A 15,209-nucleotide genomic window follows, 5' to 3' on the forward strand; every position below is an offset into this window, starting at 1 on the left:
GGACATTTCAGGTTTAGCAGGATAAAGTAGTACAGGCAGTGGCTTAACTAGATGTTACTGGGCCCTCCAGCAAAAAAGTGTAAAAATAAAAACTGGGTAAATAGGCTGTGCAAAATAAAAAAATGTTTCTAATATAGTTAGTTTGCCAAAAATGTAATGTATAAAGGCTGGAGTGACTGGATGTGTAACATAATAGCCAGAACACTTTCCTGCTTTTCAGCTCTGTAACTCTGAGTTAGTCAGTGATTTTAAGGGGGCCCACATGGGACATAATTGTTCAGTGGGTTTGCAATTGATCCTCAGCATGCAGCTCAGATTCAAAAGCAAACTGTTATGAACCATGTGACTCCCCCTCAAGTCACTGATTGGTTACTGCCTGGTAACCAATCAGTGGAAACCAAGAGAGCTGCAAAGCAGGGAGTAATGTTCTGGCTATTATGTTAGACATCCTATTTTATTTTGCACGTCTATTTACTCAGTTTTTATATTTAAAGGAGAAGGAAAGGCAAAAGTAAATACTTATCTCCCAGTAATGAACACCCCAAGGCCTCTGAAATCGCTATGGTAGCGAGTCACATAGTCCACTCTAATCATCAGTAATGATTGTCCTCGTTCGCAGCGCTTATTTAATCAGACAGGCGCCATCTTGGAAGAGTAAAGGTCGTTTCCTTCACTGCCATTCCTGTATTGCGCATGCGCGAAAAAACCCCCAAAAAACTTGATCCTAGGAGCACATCATTACAGACGTATCGCTCATTAGGAATCGGCGCCAGCAGATCAGTAGTGGCAGCACGAAGGACTTGCGCAGTAGATGTATATTATACCCAATGCGCATCAAGGCTGCCTCTGGCAGCAGGATACAAGAAGACTGTGTGCAGCGTGACGTCACCCGAGTCCACTGCTGCAGTCTGCGTATGAGCTATACCCCTTCCACATCATACTAGGGAGAAAACTTTTAAAAGGCTACGTAAGTTCCTTTTCCACAAGCCTTTGATTATAGGCGTATTTATAATTTGCCTTTCCTTCTCCTTTAAACTAACAATTCCTTTAAAAGTTATGACTAATACAGGTAAAATCTGATATCAAGGCCTTGCTGTAAATATATATAAATGAGTATTACATGTGGAGGCTTTGTATCATACTCTGAGACAGCCTTGACTTAAACTTTTTGAAAGTGTATATGATTTTTGTCTCTTCCAGGTTGTTAAGTTGCACACCAAACTTGGTAAACCCATTCCATCGACTGAACCGAATGTTGTAAGCCAGTCTGTGACTTCCGCAGCAGTCTCTAAACCTTCCGCCACCTCAAGCAGCACATCAAGTTCTAGCGGGAGCTCCTCTAGTGCCTCCCCTGCTGTTAAGCTGCTCACTTCTAGCTCTTCTCTGAGCACTTCAAGCAGCAGCAAAGTGTCCAGTATCTCCTCTACAAGCATTGTGAAGAAAGTAACTACCCCCAAAATAACTTTTATTGGTAAGTTGACATTTTTAGAGGTATACAGTGGAATATACAGTAAAAAAAAAGATCCCAGTGCTATTAAAGGGAAAATTAGCTAATTTTCCCTTAAATGGCACTGGGGACTTTTATTCTACTGTTAATGCCACTCTAGAATGGTGTAAAAAAATGCCATCTGAACTTCCAAAAAATAATTATTGAGGGTATAATTTCCCTTTAAGTGACATGTACAGCTCAAACAAAATTAAAGCTACAGTTACAAGCAATGTGTGTGTCGTTGGTTGCACCGGGCACTTGTAGATCTTTCTCATTTAAAGTGAGTAGGCAGGATTATTTGTACAATCGTAGTGAAATTGCTTCCACTATACCTGCGCTTTTTGTAGCATTGGGAGCAAGCTGCTTTTCTACTGCCAAGGGAAATCAATACTGTAGAAGAATTCACACTGCAGCACTCCAAAATGGTGAAATTCTGTGTTTATTAATGTCAGACTAGGCAACATTTCGGGTTCTACCCTTTCTCAAGCCCACATATTTGTGCAACAAACTCGCTTAAATTAGTGCAACGTGAGAAGAAGCATATAGACTCCACCTACTCACATAAGGGTTCCGCTCCCATTATTACAATTGTTTAAGAAAAACATTTTTTTGATACACATATTTAAATTACTCACATCATTATTTGTGTTTTACAAAATGAAAACGTATATCTATCGTTGGTGTCACAAAACCCTTTAAGCATGGTTTTTGAGATGATCAATAATAGGATAAAAAGGTGAAGTATTTGTATCTTGTTGGTTTTACTATTAAAGCATTTTCTGGTCCTTGGGTAAAGTAAATGGAGTAATGTATCTGCCATGGGTGGGTTTTCAAAGGAAAGTGGGAAGAAGCAGATAATAGTCTGGGTATAGTGGCAAATTTATAATTTCTTTTATGCTTTTTTTTCTTAATCTGCAAACTAGATCACTAGACCTGCACAATGTTGCAGAATCAAGGGGAACACGTTTGCTAGAGAAACCAGCAGTGGGGAAATGGTAGCATTGTTTTATCCTGTTTACTATATTATCCTAGCTGCTACATTCAGTTACGTTTCTATAGATTTAACCATATGTAAATGTTTTAATTAAACAGGAAATCTAGCCAGTAAATGAGTATAGTTATGTGCAATAAGGGTTTAACTAATGATCTGTGCACTTACCCTCAATAGACATTTAGTTCGGATAACTACTAAATACCCTAATTTGTACAAAGAAAAACAGATAATTGATTTGAATGTAGTATAGGGTTCCAAAACGTTTTCTAGTGCGAGGCATGTTACTGCACCAGGGTGTATAATTTTAAAGGGGTGGTTCAACTTTAAGTTAAGTTTTAGTATGTTACAGAATGGCCAATTGTAAGAAGCTTTGCAACTGGTCTTCATTATTTATTTTCTATAGTTTTTGAGTTATTTACCTTCATCATCTTTCCAGCTTTGAAATGGGGATCACTGACCCCTGCTAAAAAACAAATGTATTGTTGTTGCTACTTTTTATTCCTCATCTTTCTATTCAGGCCTCTCCTATTCATATTCCAGTCTCTTCTACAAATCAGTGCATGGTTGCTAGTGTAATTTGGACCCTAGCAACCAGATTGCTGAAATTGCAAACTGGAGAGCTGCTGAATAAAAAGCTAAATAACTCAAAAACCACAAATAATAAAAAATGAAAACCAATTGCAAATTGTCTCAGAATATCACTCTCTACATCATACTAAAAGTTAAATCAAAGGTGAACAAATCTTTATGCAGCAGCACGACCCTGGCTGTTGAATGTAATGGAAATCTGACTGTTGGTACAAGTGGATTTTGTTCAGGAAACCTGCATTGATATGATTTACTTTCCAAATGTCTGTACGAGTATGGGATCTGTTATCCAGAAAGCTCCGAATTATGGAAAGGCCATCTCCCGTAGACTCCATTTTATCCAAATAATCCAAAAAAATTTTCTTTGTAATAATAAAACAGTGTCTTGTACTTGATCCCAACTAAGATATAAATTATCCTCATTGGAAACAGAACCAGCCTATTGGGTTTATTTAATGTTTACATAGTTTTAAATGGATTTAAGGTATGAAGATCCAAATTACAGAAAGATCTGTTATTCGGACAACCCCAGGTCCCAAGCATTCTGTATAACAGATTCCATACCTTTACCAGCAGTGCCTGGCAGATTTCAATTTCATATTCAATTAAACTTATGTCTGACAAATAGTAGTGAGTAACCCACTGATATCGTCAGGCAATACATGTAGAGATATTCTCAGTAGCCAGCAAATCTATTAACCTGTCCGATCGACTGAACAACTGATCTACTTGGTAAAAATGGCAGGACACGCCACACAGTCCGAAAATCTTATGAACCTGTGTTTCGTACGACTGTATCTTTGCATCTATGGGCATCTTAAAGGGGAACTATCGCTAAAATGAAAATTTAATATAAGCTTCAGCATACTGAAATAAGAACATTTCAAAATTTAATCAATTAAATATTCTGTAACGTTTCTGAAATCAAGTTTATCTTCACTATCCCTCTCTCGGCATCTGTTTCTCTTCATTCTGTCTTCATGCAGCAGTTGGGTGTCAGATGAATAATCCAATATATCTTAAAGGGGGGGCTCCTTTTGCCTAAAAGAGGTATTAGAGCTCATTCTATTAAAATCACCAGAAATCCTGTCTCTCTAAGGCATTTTTTTTTTTTGTTTGTACTGGAATCGTTTTTTTTTTTTTAGGTGAGCTCTAATATATCTACTAGGAAAGGAAGCCCCCTATAAGATATATTGGATCTAACTGTTAATGAATATTTGACACCCAACTTCTGCATAAAGAGAGAATGAAGAGAAATAGATACTGAGAGACTAACTTAATTATTTCACAAACAATTCAGAATATTTAAATTGATTGTATTTGGAAAGTTTCTTATTTCGGTATGATGAAGCTTATATTAAAGCCTTAAAAGCGATTGTTCCCCTTTAAGTTTTCTAAGCTATTCAGCTTTCTCAGCATTTTCTTTCCTTTGAGGCCTTCTTGGTTTTACTACTAAAGCATGTTCTGGTCCTTGGGTAAAGTAAGTAGAATGCCTGACATTCCAACTAGGACTTGCCTCCACAGGGGTTGATTTATTTCTTTTTGAATGTTCCTTAATTTGTTTGTTGGTCAGATTCAAAGCAGGTGCAATAAGTCATTTTATTTCTGGTAAGGTGGAAATAAACTGCAATCAACAGGGAATAAGGTTGATGACGGCAAAATGTCGGAAGGCTCAAAAGCAACCCCAAGTCCTGCAGCACAAACACAAGAAGTGAAGATTGATCCAATGTCTGAAGCTGCTCAGACTCTTGCAGCCTTACAGAGCGATGTGCAGCCTGTAGGCCATGATTATGTTGAAGAGGTACGCTTTAGCCTCCGATAAGTTTTACTGATTATTTATTTTTAAATCTCTTTAATTTAATTTTAAAACATTATATAATTTCAACATTAATAAGTATAGCTCAAATATTAATGGGTGGGGAATGTTAGTATGGGAGGATACACAAATTACCATTTTGACTGACTTATATTTTTTATTGTACATTCTGTAAAAGTTTTTGGCCCTAATGAACAAGCAGCAAACGGTCTCAAGCTTCATTAGTGGTTTTCTGTTTACAGACATGCAAACTAGATCACTGGCTCTGCATCGTGTTGCAGCAGCAAGGGGAACACGTTTGCTAAATTAACCAGCCAAGGGTAAACCTTTGCCTTTAAGTCTGACTTTTTATGGCTTTATTACCCAGTGTGCAACACACAGATGAGCATTAAAAGGAAAACTAAACCCTTAAAATTAATATGGCTGAAAATGCCATATTTTATATAGTGAACTTGTTGCACCAGCCTAAAGTTTCAGCTTGTCAATAGCAGCAATGATCCAGGACTTCAAACTTGTCACAGGGGGTCACCATCTTGGAAAGTGTCTGTGACACTCACATGCTCAGTGGGCTCTGAGCAGCTGTTGAGAAGCTAAGCTTAGGGGACGTCACTAATTATCCAGCAGAAAATGAGCTTCCCCTGTAATATAAGCTGATGTTACAGGTTTGCTGATTATTAAATTCTGATGCTAATTGCACTGGTTTCTGTGCTGCCATGTAGTAATTATCTGTATTAATTACTAATTAGCCTTATATTGTGACATTTCTATTCTATGTGTACTGTATATTGTGAGTGGGTCCCTAAGCTCAGTAAGTGACAGCAGCACAGAGCATGTGCAGTGAATCAGCAGAAAAGAAGATGGGGTCTATATAAATACACCAGTAAACCCTCAAAGTAACGCTGCTCTGAGTCCTCTGTCAAAAGAAACACCACATTTCTTTCCTTCTATTGTGTACTCATGGGCTTCTGTATCAGACTTCCTGTTTTCAGCTTAAACCTCCAGGGCTAGGGCTTGAGCATGCTCAGTTTGCTCCTCCCTCTCCTACCCTTTCCCCCCTTGCACTATTGTGGCTAATCTATTTGCAATAAACTGCTTTGGTAGCTTTCCTTCTCCTTTAAGTTTTGTATATCTGATTTATGTGTATATACACCTTATTTATAGGTTCGGAATGATGAAGGAAAAGTTATCCGCTTTCACTGCAAGCTTTGCGAGTGTAGCTTTAATGACCCGAATGCAAAAGAAATGCATCTAAAAGGAAGGAGGCACAGGCTTCAGTACAAGGTTAGTACCCGTTGCATTATTTACTTACACTTCATTGGTTTTAAGGCCATAAAGTAATATATTTTACTCCTGAAACAGAAAAAAGTAAATCCAGAGTTACAAGTGGAAGTAAAGCCCAGCATCCGAGCAAGAAAGATCCAGGAGGAGAAGATGCGAAAACAGATGCAAAAAGAAGAATACTGGCGAAGGCGCGAAGAGGAGGATCGATGGCGAATGGAAATGAGGTAGTTGCTAACTACATTTGTTACAATGATTTTTGAGCAATAGATTGTAAATCTGTAGATTAAATTCAAACTCTCCTGTGCTACTCATTATCTCTCTGCAACTGCCTCCTCTTCTGTTGCCCAAAAACACCTGCTATGAAGGAAGCAAGTTTTGCTATCAAATTCTAGGCAGCACGAGAGCTGTTGTGTGTTGTATATTGAGATAACCCTTTGCTAAGAGCACGTGGACTGTCATAACTGCCTTGTGCCATATATAAGTATGAAACCTGTTATCCAGAATGCTTGAGACCTGTGGTTTTCTGGATAACGGGTCTTAACATAATTTGGATCTTCATACCATAACTCTATTTTAAAGTCATGTAAACATTAAATAAACCCAATAGTCTGGTTTTGCTTCCAATAAGGATCAATTATATCTTAGTTTGGATTAACTACAAGCTACGGTTTTATTATTGCACAGAAAAAGGAAACCCTTTTTAAAAATTTGGATTATTTGGATTAAATTGAGTCTATGGGAGATGGCCTTTCCGTAATTCAGAGCTTTCTTCATATCTGGTTTCCAGAGAACAGGTCTAATACCTGTAGTGAGTGAGAAAATGTATCTGCTATGGGACTTTTTTTCTACAAGAAGCTGGAAGAAGCAGAAAATAATCTTAGTGTATCATTTCTTTTGGTTTTTTTTCTTAATCTGCAAACTAGATCACTAGATCTGCATGATGTTGCAGAATCAAAGGGAACACGTTTGCTAGAGAAACCAGCAGTGGGGAAATGGTAGCATTGTTTTATCCTGTTTACTATATTATCCTAGCTGCTACATTCAGTTACGTTTCTATAGATTGGTTATAGGTGTACCCATAATATTGTCATATAACCATATGTTAAAGGAAAACTATAGCCCTCAAACAATGTTGGTCTCTATAAAATATACCGTATTGCATAAAACATCTTACATGTTTATGTAAATAAACCATTATCATCATAATACACTTTTTTTAGTAGTATGTGCCATTGGGTAATCATAAATAGAAAACTGCCATTAAAAAAAAAAAAAAAGGGCTACCCCCTGCGATAGTACGATTCACTGTGCACACAAACAAACCATACATGTTAGGTCACATGAGCCAATTAAAAGACAGAGTTGTGTCTTTTGCTTCCACACTTCTTCCTGTTACAGTTGTAGTATTTCTGGTCAGGTGATCTCTGAGGCAGCACACAGACCATCACTAAAACAGGATTTTTTGATACTTACCGTTAAATCTGTTTCTCTGTAGTCGATAGGGGGACACAGGGACCTTAGGGGTTTAAGCTCCATCCTCCAGGAGGCAGGACACTTATGAAAATTATTCAGGGGGCGTGTCTGGACAGCCAGCTTAACCCACACACATACGAATTCCAATCAGTTTGTACCAAAGATACTGCTATATTAACTATAAAAACCATAGCCGAATGGCAGAACAGGAAGGAAAAAACAGGAAGAGTATTCCCAATAGACCAACGTGATCAACATTCCTCAAGGGACGGGAAGCCCTGTGTCCCCCTATCGACTACAGAGAAACAGATTTAACGGTAAGTATCAAAAAATCCTGTTTTCTCTGTCGTCTCTGGGGGACACAGGGACCTTAGGGGACTTAACAAAGCAGCCCCAGACAACGGGTGGGAATTGAGGAATTGAACTGAAATTAGTGAGGACACATGTTACTGCACTACAGAGTGCAGCACTGTGCGGCCAAACGCCGCCTCCGCTGAGGAGTACGTGTCAAGATTGTAGAATTTTGAGAAGGTATGAACGGAGGACCAGGTGGCCGCTTTGCATATCTGCTCAACAGAAGCAGAGTTGCGCCATGCCCAGGAAGCTCCGACTGCTCTTGTAGAGTGAGCTCGTACATTCAAGGGCGGAACCTTCCCCTTGGATAAGTAGGCTTGCCGTATCGTTTCTTTGATCCACCTCGCAAGCGTTGCTTTTGATGCTGCCAGACCCTTTTTAGGGCCCGCTGGCAGTATAAACAAGGAAGTAGAACGCCGAAACGGTCTTGAACGTTCCACGTACCACCGAAGTGCTCTGACAACATCTAATTTATGTAATCTGCGCTCCTTGTCGTTCTTCGGATTAGGGCAGAGGGTTGGTACTACTATTTCTTGGTTGATGTGGAATTGAGTTACCACTTTAGGCAGAAAGGAAGGTAGAGTTCTGAGTACGGCTTTGTCCCTGTGGAATTATGAGGTATGGTTCATCAGATGACAAAGCGCCGAGTTCAGACACCCGTCTGGTTGAGGCTATCGCCATCAGGAACAGGACTTTCTTAGTCATAATTGATTTGGGAACAGATCCCAGAGGTTCAAACGGCGGATCGAGTAGCGCTTCGAGAACAAGGTTCAAGTCCCACCCTGGGACTGGAGATCGGAATGGAGGTTTGAGATGTTGCACTCCCTGCATGAAGGTCCGAATGGAGTCGTCTAATGCCAATCTCGACTGAAGGAGTACAGATAAGGCGGATATCTGTACCTTGAGAGAACTGAACTTAAGGTTAAGTTGAAGACCCCTCTGAAGAAAGGACAGTATCCTAGGGATGTTGAGTTCTAGGAATGGGAACCCCGCTTCGGTGCACCAGTCGTGGTAGGAACGCCAAATTCGGTGATATGATCTAGATCAGTGATCCCCAACCAGTAGCTCGTGAGCAACATGTTGCTCTCCAACCCCTTGGATGTTGCTCTCAGTGACCTTAAAGCAGGTGCTTATTTTTGAATTCCTGGCTTGGAAGCTAGTTTTGGTTGTATAAAAACCAGATGTACTGCCAAACAGACCCTCCTGTAGGCTGTCAGTCCACATAGGGGCTACCAATAGCCAATCACAGCCCTTATTTGGCACCACCCAGGAACATTTTTGTGCTTGTGTTGCTCCCCAACTCTTTTTAAATCTGAATGTTGCTCACGGGTGAAAAAGGTTGGGGACCCCTGATCTAGATGAAGTTCTTTTTCGGGCTTTTAGCATGGTGGAAATGACTTCTTCCGACAGGCCTTGTTTTCTCCAAATGTCGGATTCAATAGCCACCCCGTCAAAAGGAACAGGCCCGGGTTGTGGTGGGCAATGGGCCCTTGAAGGAGAAGGTCTGGTCTGGGAGTCGGTCGTATTGGTTGGGCCACCGACATCTCCTGCAGGTCTGAGAACCATGTCCGTCGAGGCCAAGCCACGACGATTACGGTGAGTTGTGACTGTCTGATCTTCTTTAGTACCCGAGGTAGCATTGGAAGAGGAGGGAAGACGTACGCTAGGTTGAAGCGCCAAGATTGAGTCATCGTATCTGCCCCTGCTGCTGTCGGATCCCGACAGCGGGCAAAATACCTGGGTACCTTGCGATTGTGTCTGGATGCCATGAGGTCTATTTGTGGACATCCCCATTGATGTACTAGCTGGGCAAAGACTTCCGGGTGCAGTTCCCATTCCCCTGGCTCTATTTGATTTCGGCTGAGGTAATCCGCCTTTGTGTTGGATACCCCCGGAATATGGATTGCAGACAACCTCACCTTGTTGACTTCTGCCCAGTGTAGTATTTGCTGAGCCTCCGCTAGTGCCGCTTTGCTGCGGGTACCTCCCTGGCGGTTGATGTATGCCACTGTTGTGGCGTTGTCGCTCTGTACCCGTACAGGCATTGTTTGAAGAGGCTGGGTCCATCCTCAGAGTGCCAGTCTCACAGCTCTTAGTTCTAGTACGTTGATTGGGAGTTTTGACTCGTCTGCGGGACCACAGCCCTTGAGCGGATAGGTTGTTCCAGGTCGCTCCCCATCCCCGCAAGCTTGCGTCCGTGGGTAACGATGGTCCAGTCTGGTGTCGCCCAGGACAGACCCGCGTTGAGGTTGGATGGCTTCAACCACCATAGGAGAGACCTCCTGGTCAGTTGAGAGAGCGAAATGTTCGGGATAGTGGTCCCCCTTTCCAAACAGCAAGTATGTTGGACTGTAAGGACGAAGATGTATCTGTGCAAATGGTACTGCCTCTATGACTGAGACCATCACCCCTAGAACCCCGCATGGCTGCCTGTATCGTGATTTTTTGGGGTAGAAGAAGGCGTTTTGTTTGTTCCCGGAGTCTGGTCTGTTTGTCGAGAGGGAGACAGACTAGTTGAGTGATCGTGTTGAATTCCAGTCCCAAAAAGGTCATCTGCGTGACTGGGGTGCAGGTTCGATTTCGACCAGTTCACTGTCCAACCGAAGTCTTGGAGCATAGAGATTGCTAGAGATAGATCTTGTTTTGCTTTTATTGTAGTTCTGGCTTTTATGAGCAGGTCGTCCAGGTAGGGAGTGACGGATATCCCTTGCAGACGTAAGGCCGCTGCCGAAACTGCCATCAACTTGGTGAATACTCGCGGAGCTGTTGACAGTCCGAATGGAAGAGCCACAAATTGGTAATGGTTGTTGGCAAAGGCAAATCGCAGAAGGCGGGTGGTGCGGGGGCCAAATCGGTACATGGAGGTACGCGTCCTTTATGTCTAAGGACATTAATAGTTGACCCTCTTCCATGCCCCTGATCACTGAGCGTAAAGTCTCCATTTTGAATCGAGTTGACCTGATGAATTTGTTGAGAAGTTTGAGGTCTAGAACGGGTCTGAAGGTTCTGTCTTTCTTTGGAACTATGAAAAGATTGGAGTAGAACCCCGAGAATCGTTCTTGAGAGGGCACAGGCACTATGACTCCCGCTATTTCCATATCGGAGATGCATTTGAGGAAGGCTTGGGCCTTGGTGTTGTTGGATGGCACTCTGGACATGAAAAATTTGTTGGGAGGAGTGACAAAAAAATCGATGTGGTACCCTTCTGACACTATTTCTTTGACCCAAGCGTCTGAAGAGTGTCGAATCCATGCCTCCCGGAATCGCAGTAACTTTCCTCCTATGAGTTCCCCTGATTCCGGAAGGATTAGACAGTCAGGCTGTTGTGGATTTCTCATGTGGAGGCTTGTTGTGAGTCTTGGTGGACTTCCAGGTTGGACGTCCCCTGTCGTTGGGTTTTGATCGAAAGTGAGATCTAGGAGGGGACTGGTTTCTTCTGTGAAAACGACCGCTTTGGCCTCGAAAAAATCTACCTCGCCTGGAAGTAGAGGTCGGTCTACTTTTAGCTTGTGGGAGAAAGGTACTCTTCCCCCCTGTCGCTTGGGAAATTATTTTTTCCAGTTCTTCACCGAACAATCGTTGTCCTTTGAATGGAAGTGAGGTAAGAGATTTCTTGGAGCTGACGTCCGCTGACCAACTTTTAAGCCACAAAATCCTTCTCGCTGCTACTGATAGCGCCGAGGTCCTGGCTGTAGATTGGGCGGCGTCTAGGGTTGCGTCGCAAAGATAGGCTGATGCATCTACGACAGAAAGGATGGATGCTGCGAGTTCCGATCGGGGTACTCCCTCCTGAATATCTCGGAGAAGGGCCTCCGCCCATGCCTGTATGGCTCTGGAGACCCACGCTGAAGCTAGTAATGGTTGTAGTGCGGTCCCCGAGGCGGAGTAAATGGCTCTAAGGGTTCCTTCCATTCGTCTGTCGGCAGAATCTTTAAATGCTGCAGCATCGGTAACCGGCAGAGTCGTGGATTTGGACAGGCGGGATACTGGAGCATCTACCGTTGGTGGAGTGAACCATTTATCAACCAAGTCCTTAGGAAAGGGATAGGATTTAGAAAATTTCTTGGAGGCTTGAAATTTTCGTTCTGGAAAATTCCACTCTTCTTGTATCAAGTTGGTCAGTTGATCGTGTGCGGGAAAGCAGGTTACGGATTTCTGTTTCCGTTTGAATAGACCTGTGGACTGACCTTTCACCTCCTGTGCCGGGGAGATATTAAGTACCTCGAGAACTCCCTTAATGATACCATCAACGTCGTGTTGTGTATCCTTGTCCGTACTTTCCCCTTGTGGTTCCTCATCTTCCGATGGTGCGTCGGATGGGGAATTTCCCCTTCTGACTGAGAGGAGCTCTGATCTTCTGATGAAGCAGCAGACATATAATGAGTTAATGACAGGATTCTTAGGGCTATCTACTCTCTTACGTTTTCCCTTGTGTTTTTGGCTGAGTTTGGATAGAACTTTCCCCAGATTATCTGCGATGGCGGGTAGTCCCTGCAGGGAGGCTAGAGATTGAGAGAGATGTAGAGCCCAAAGTGGTGCATTTTCCTCTTGGGTAACAGTTTCTCCAGTATCCTGGGAAGTGCCCTGAGGATCTAAGAGCAGAGGGCTCTGTTGTGAGAGAGACGCTTGAGTGGAGGTTGACATTTGCGCTGTTGAGCAGGATGTGCACAGCGGTTCACTCTGACCCCCCCTAAATTTTGTCTGACAATTTGTGCAGGCATAATGAGAAACCTGCGCCGTTGACGGGGTTTTCCCCCCCGCCCTAGGGAATAGGCCCCCTGCCTTACCTTCTGCCATCCTGCCAGTCAATGCGTCACTGGGGTTTTTCCCCCCTGTTGGAAAAGGTAGGCGTGTGGGATTGAGGCTGTGGTCGTCCACACTGCCTTCCCTGTGGCAAGGAATGGGTTAACCTCAGTCTGGGGTAATGGTGCCGTGACTGGGTGTCATGCGTGCTATTGGAGCGCACCGGTGACTAGGTGTGCTGTGCCGGGATTCGCGCCGAGTGATCTCCAAGATGGCGCCGTTTCGCGCGCTTCTGGCAGATTTTCCCTCAACCAAGATGGCGACGTGCGCCTCCCCGCGGCTGCGCGCCCTTTTGTCCCCCTTGCCGTGTAAGAGAGGAGAGGACGCGCCAGCCGCAGCGCTAGAAAAAACAATCCTCCTCCCTCCCGGAGTGAAGGGCAGCAACTGGGCCTGACCGCTCGTGTCTGCACAGCGTCGCTAGAGACGCAGATAGACTGGCAGCGGTGAGAGGAGAGAGGAGTGGGGAATGGCCGGCGCATTTGTAGCATATCAAGCCGTGTAGGTAGAGCTTGAATTGCACTGAGGGCTGGGGAGTGTGGGGAGAACCCTTTCCAAGGTCTGGTCCCTGGGTTAGGAGGGATAATACTTACCCAGCAACCCTTACCTACCTCAGCCTTGTCCACCGGTCAGACCTCTGAACCTATAGGGAACAGGTTGTGTCTTGGGGGATCTGCTCAGCCGTTTTCGGGCTGTGATGTCGACCCCACGGTGGAATCCCTCGTAGGAGGTGTGTTCTCAGGCAAGCTAGTTTTATCACTGCTTCCGAAATCACCTGCTGTCGTTTTCTGATGAAGAATAAAGGTTTTTCCCCATCAGCAATAGTCCATCCTCCAGGTAGCAGGACACTTAAAAAACTGATTGGAATTCGTATGTGTGTGGGGTTAAGCTGGCTGTCCAGACACGCCCCCTGAATAATTTTCATAAGTGTCCTGCCTCCTGGAGGATGGAGCTTAAACCCCTAAGGTCCCTGTGTCCCCCAGAGACGACAGAGAAATGGGGGTTCAAGGCAAGATGTAAACGGGCAATATTTACTTAAATATATATTACAGTTTGGTAAGATTCTTTAATATGTCACTTAATTTGATATAAACTGTTGCTCAATTATTCATTTTGGGGGTATAGTTTTCCTTTTAATTAAGCAGAAAATATAGCCAGTAATTAAATACCAGGGAAAAGTGTGCTCACAATATAGACATCTTATGTGCAATAAGGATGTAACTAATTATCCTGTTCGCTCACCCTCAATATACCTTTTGTTAGAATAACAGGTATGGGATCCATTATTCAGAAAGCTCGGAATTACAGAAAGGCCGACTCCCATAGGTTACATTTTATCCAAATAATCCAAACTTTTAAAAATTTTCCTTTTTCTCTCTAATAATAAAACAGTAGCTTGTACTTGATCCCAACTAAGATATAATTAATCCTTATTGGAAGCAAAACCAGCCTATTGGGTTTGTTTAATGTACATGTATGGGACCTGTTCTCCAGAATGCTCGGAACCTGGGGATAACTGAACTTTCTGTAATTTGGATCTTCTTCTAGAAAATCATATAAACATTAAATAAACCCAATAGGCTGGTTTTGCTTCCAATAAGCATTTATATCTTAGTTTGGATCAAGTGCAAGGTAATGTTTTATTTAATTATTATTATATTATTATTATTATTATTATTATTTGAGAACAAGGAAATAATTTTTAAATTTTTAATTTTTGGATAAAATGGGGTCTATGGGTGATGGCCTTTCCATAATTCGGAGGTTTTTGGATAACTTATCCAATACCTGTACTAAAATAAACTAATTTGTACAAAGAAAAACAAGTAATTTATTTAAATGTAGTATAGGTTTCAGAAATGTTTCCAGTGCAGGGCCTACATTGTTTTTAAGATGGCCTAGTACTTCAGTCTTGCATACAGTATATTTAAATAGGACAGAATACCCCCTTGTTAAACATAAGTACAGTAAATAGGCTTGTGCCAGACATACCTTTTCCATACTGTTTTAATTACGAAAAAATATATGGTTTTTGTTGATTGCGCTAAACAGTTGATCTTGCAAAGAAAATAATTAGATTACCGGTGCACAGATATTACCGCTTGATAACAAAATCTTCACAAGAAAGGGTGAAGAGAATTGAAGGAAGAAAATTGATAATACTTCTATTTCCCAGTTTAGCACAAGAAATAACAGATTTTTTTTTTTTTTTTGATCAAAGCAAAAACCATGATCACAAGCCATATTAGTAGACAACATGTTGCTCCCAGTAGCCTCAGGGCAGGTATTGCTTTCTGAAATCCTGGCTTGCAGTAGAGTCCTGCGCGGAACCAATATCTAAGACCCGAACCGCAACCCGCATATTTACCCATTTTGATCTGCAACCCGCAGACCACCATCAAACAGGAAGTAAT

At 42.4% G+C, this 15,209-nt stretch overlaps 1 protein-coding gene and 3 non-coding genes across 8 annotated transcripts in view; all 4 read left to right on the plus strand.

The window, feature by feature from the left end:
* The window catches only part of zfr.L (zinc finger RNA binding protein L homeolog), a 51,402-nt gene that overhangs the window by 18,590 nt on the left and 17,603 nt on the right, over window positions 1-15,209 (plus strand). For all 5 annotated transcript variants that reach the window (XR_005962616.1, XM_018266560.2, XM_018266547.2 and 2 more), the window contains exons 9-12: window positions 1,201-1,471; window positions 4,685-4,872; window positions 6,049-6,168; window positions 6,247-6,392. Coding sequence is in view for 4 of the 5 variants with exons in the window: in XM_018266560.2 (XP_018122049.1) it covers window positions 1,201-1,471; window positions 4,685-4,872; window positions 6,049-6,168; window positions 6,247-6,392 (725 nt within the window). In the remaining variant the exon portion in view is untranslated. The remainder of the gene's footprint in view (window positions 1-1,200; window positions 1,472-4,684; window positions 4,873-6,048; window positions 6,169-6,246; window positions 6,393-15,209) is intronic.
* LOC121396378 lies at window positions 2,402-2,515 on the plus strand. Its single transcript, XR_005963013.1, has one exon. It is a non-coding gene; the product is annotated as a small nucleolar RNA SNORA66 (small nucleolar RNA).
* Window positions 5,132-5,228, plus strand: LOC121396375. Its single transcript, XR_005963010.1, has one exon. It is a non-coding gene; the product is annotated as a small nucleolar RNA SNORA66 (small nucleolar RNA).
* On the plus strand, window positions 7,081-7,194 carry LOC121396370. Its single transcript, XR_005963007.1, has one exon. It is a non-coding gene; the product is annotated as a small nucleolar RNA SNORA66 (small nucleolar RNA).

This window comes from Xenopus laevis, chromosome 1L (genome assembly GCF_017654675.1).
Source record: "Xenopus laevis strain J_2021 chromosome 1L, Xenopus_laevis_v10.1, whole genome shotgun sequence".
Lineage (NCBI taxonomy): Eukaryota > Metazoa > Chordata > Amphibia > Anura > Pipidae > Xenopus > Xenopus laevis.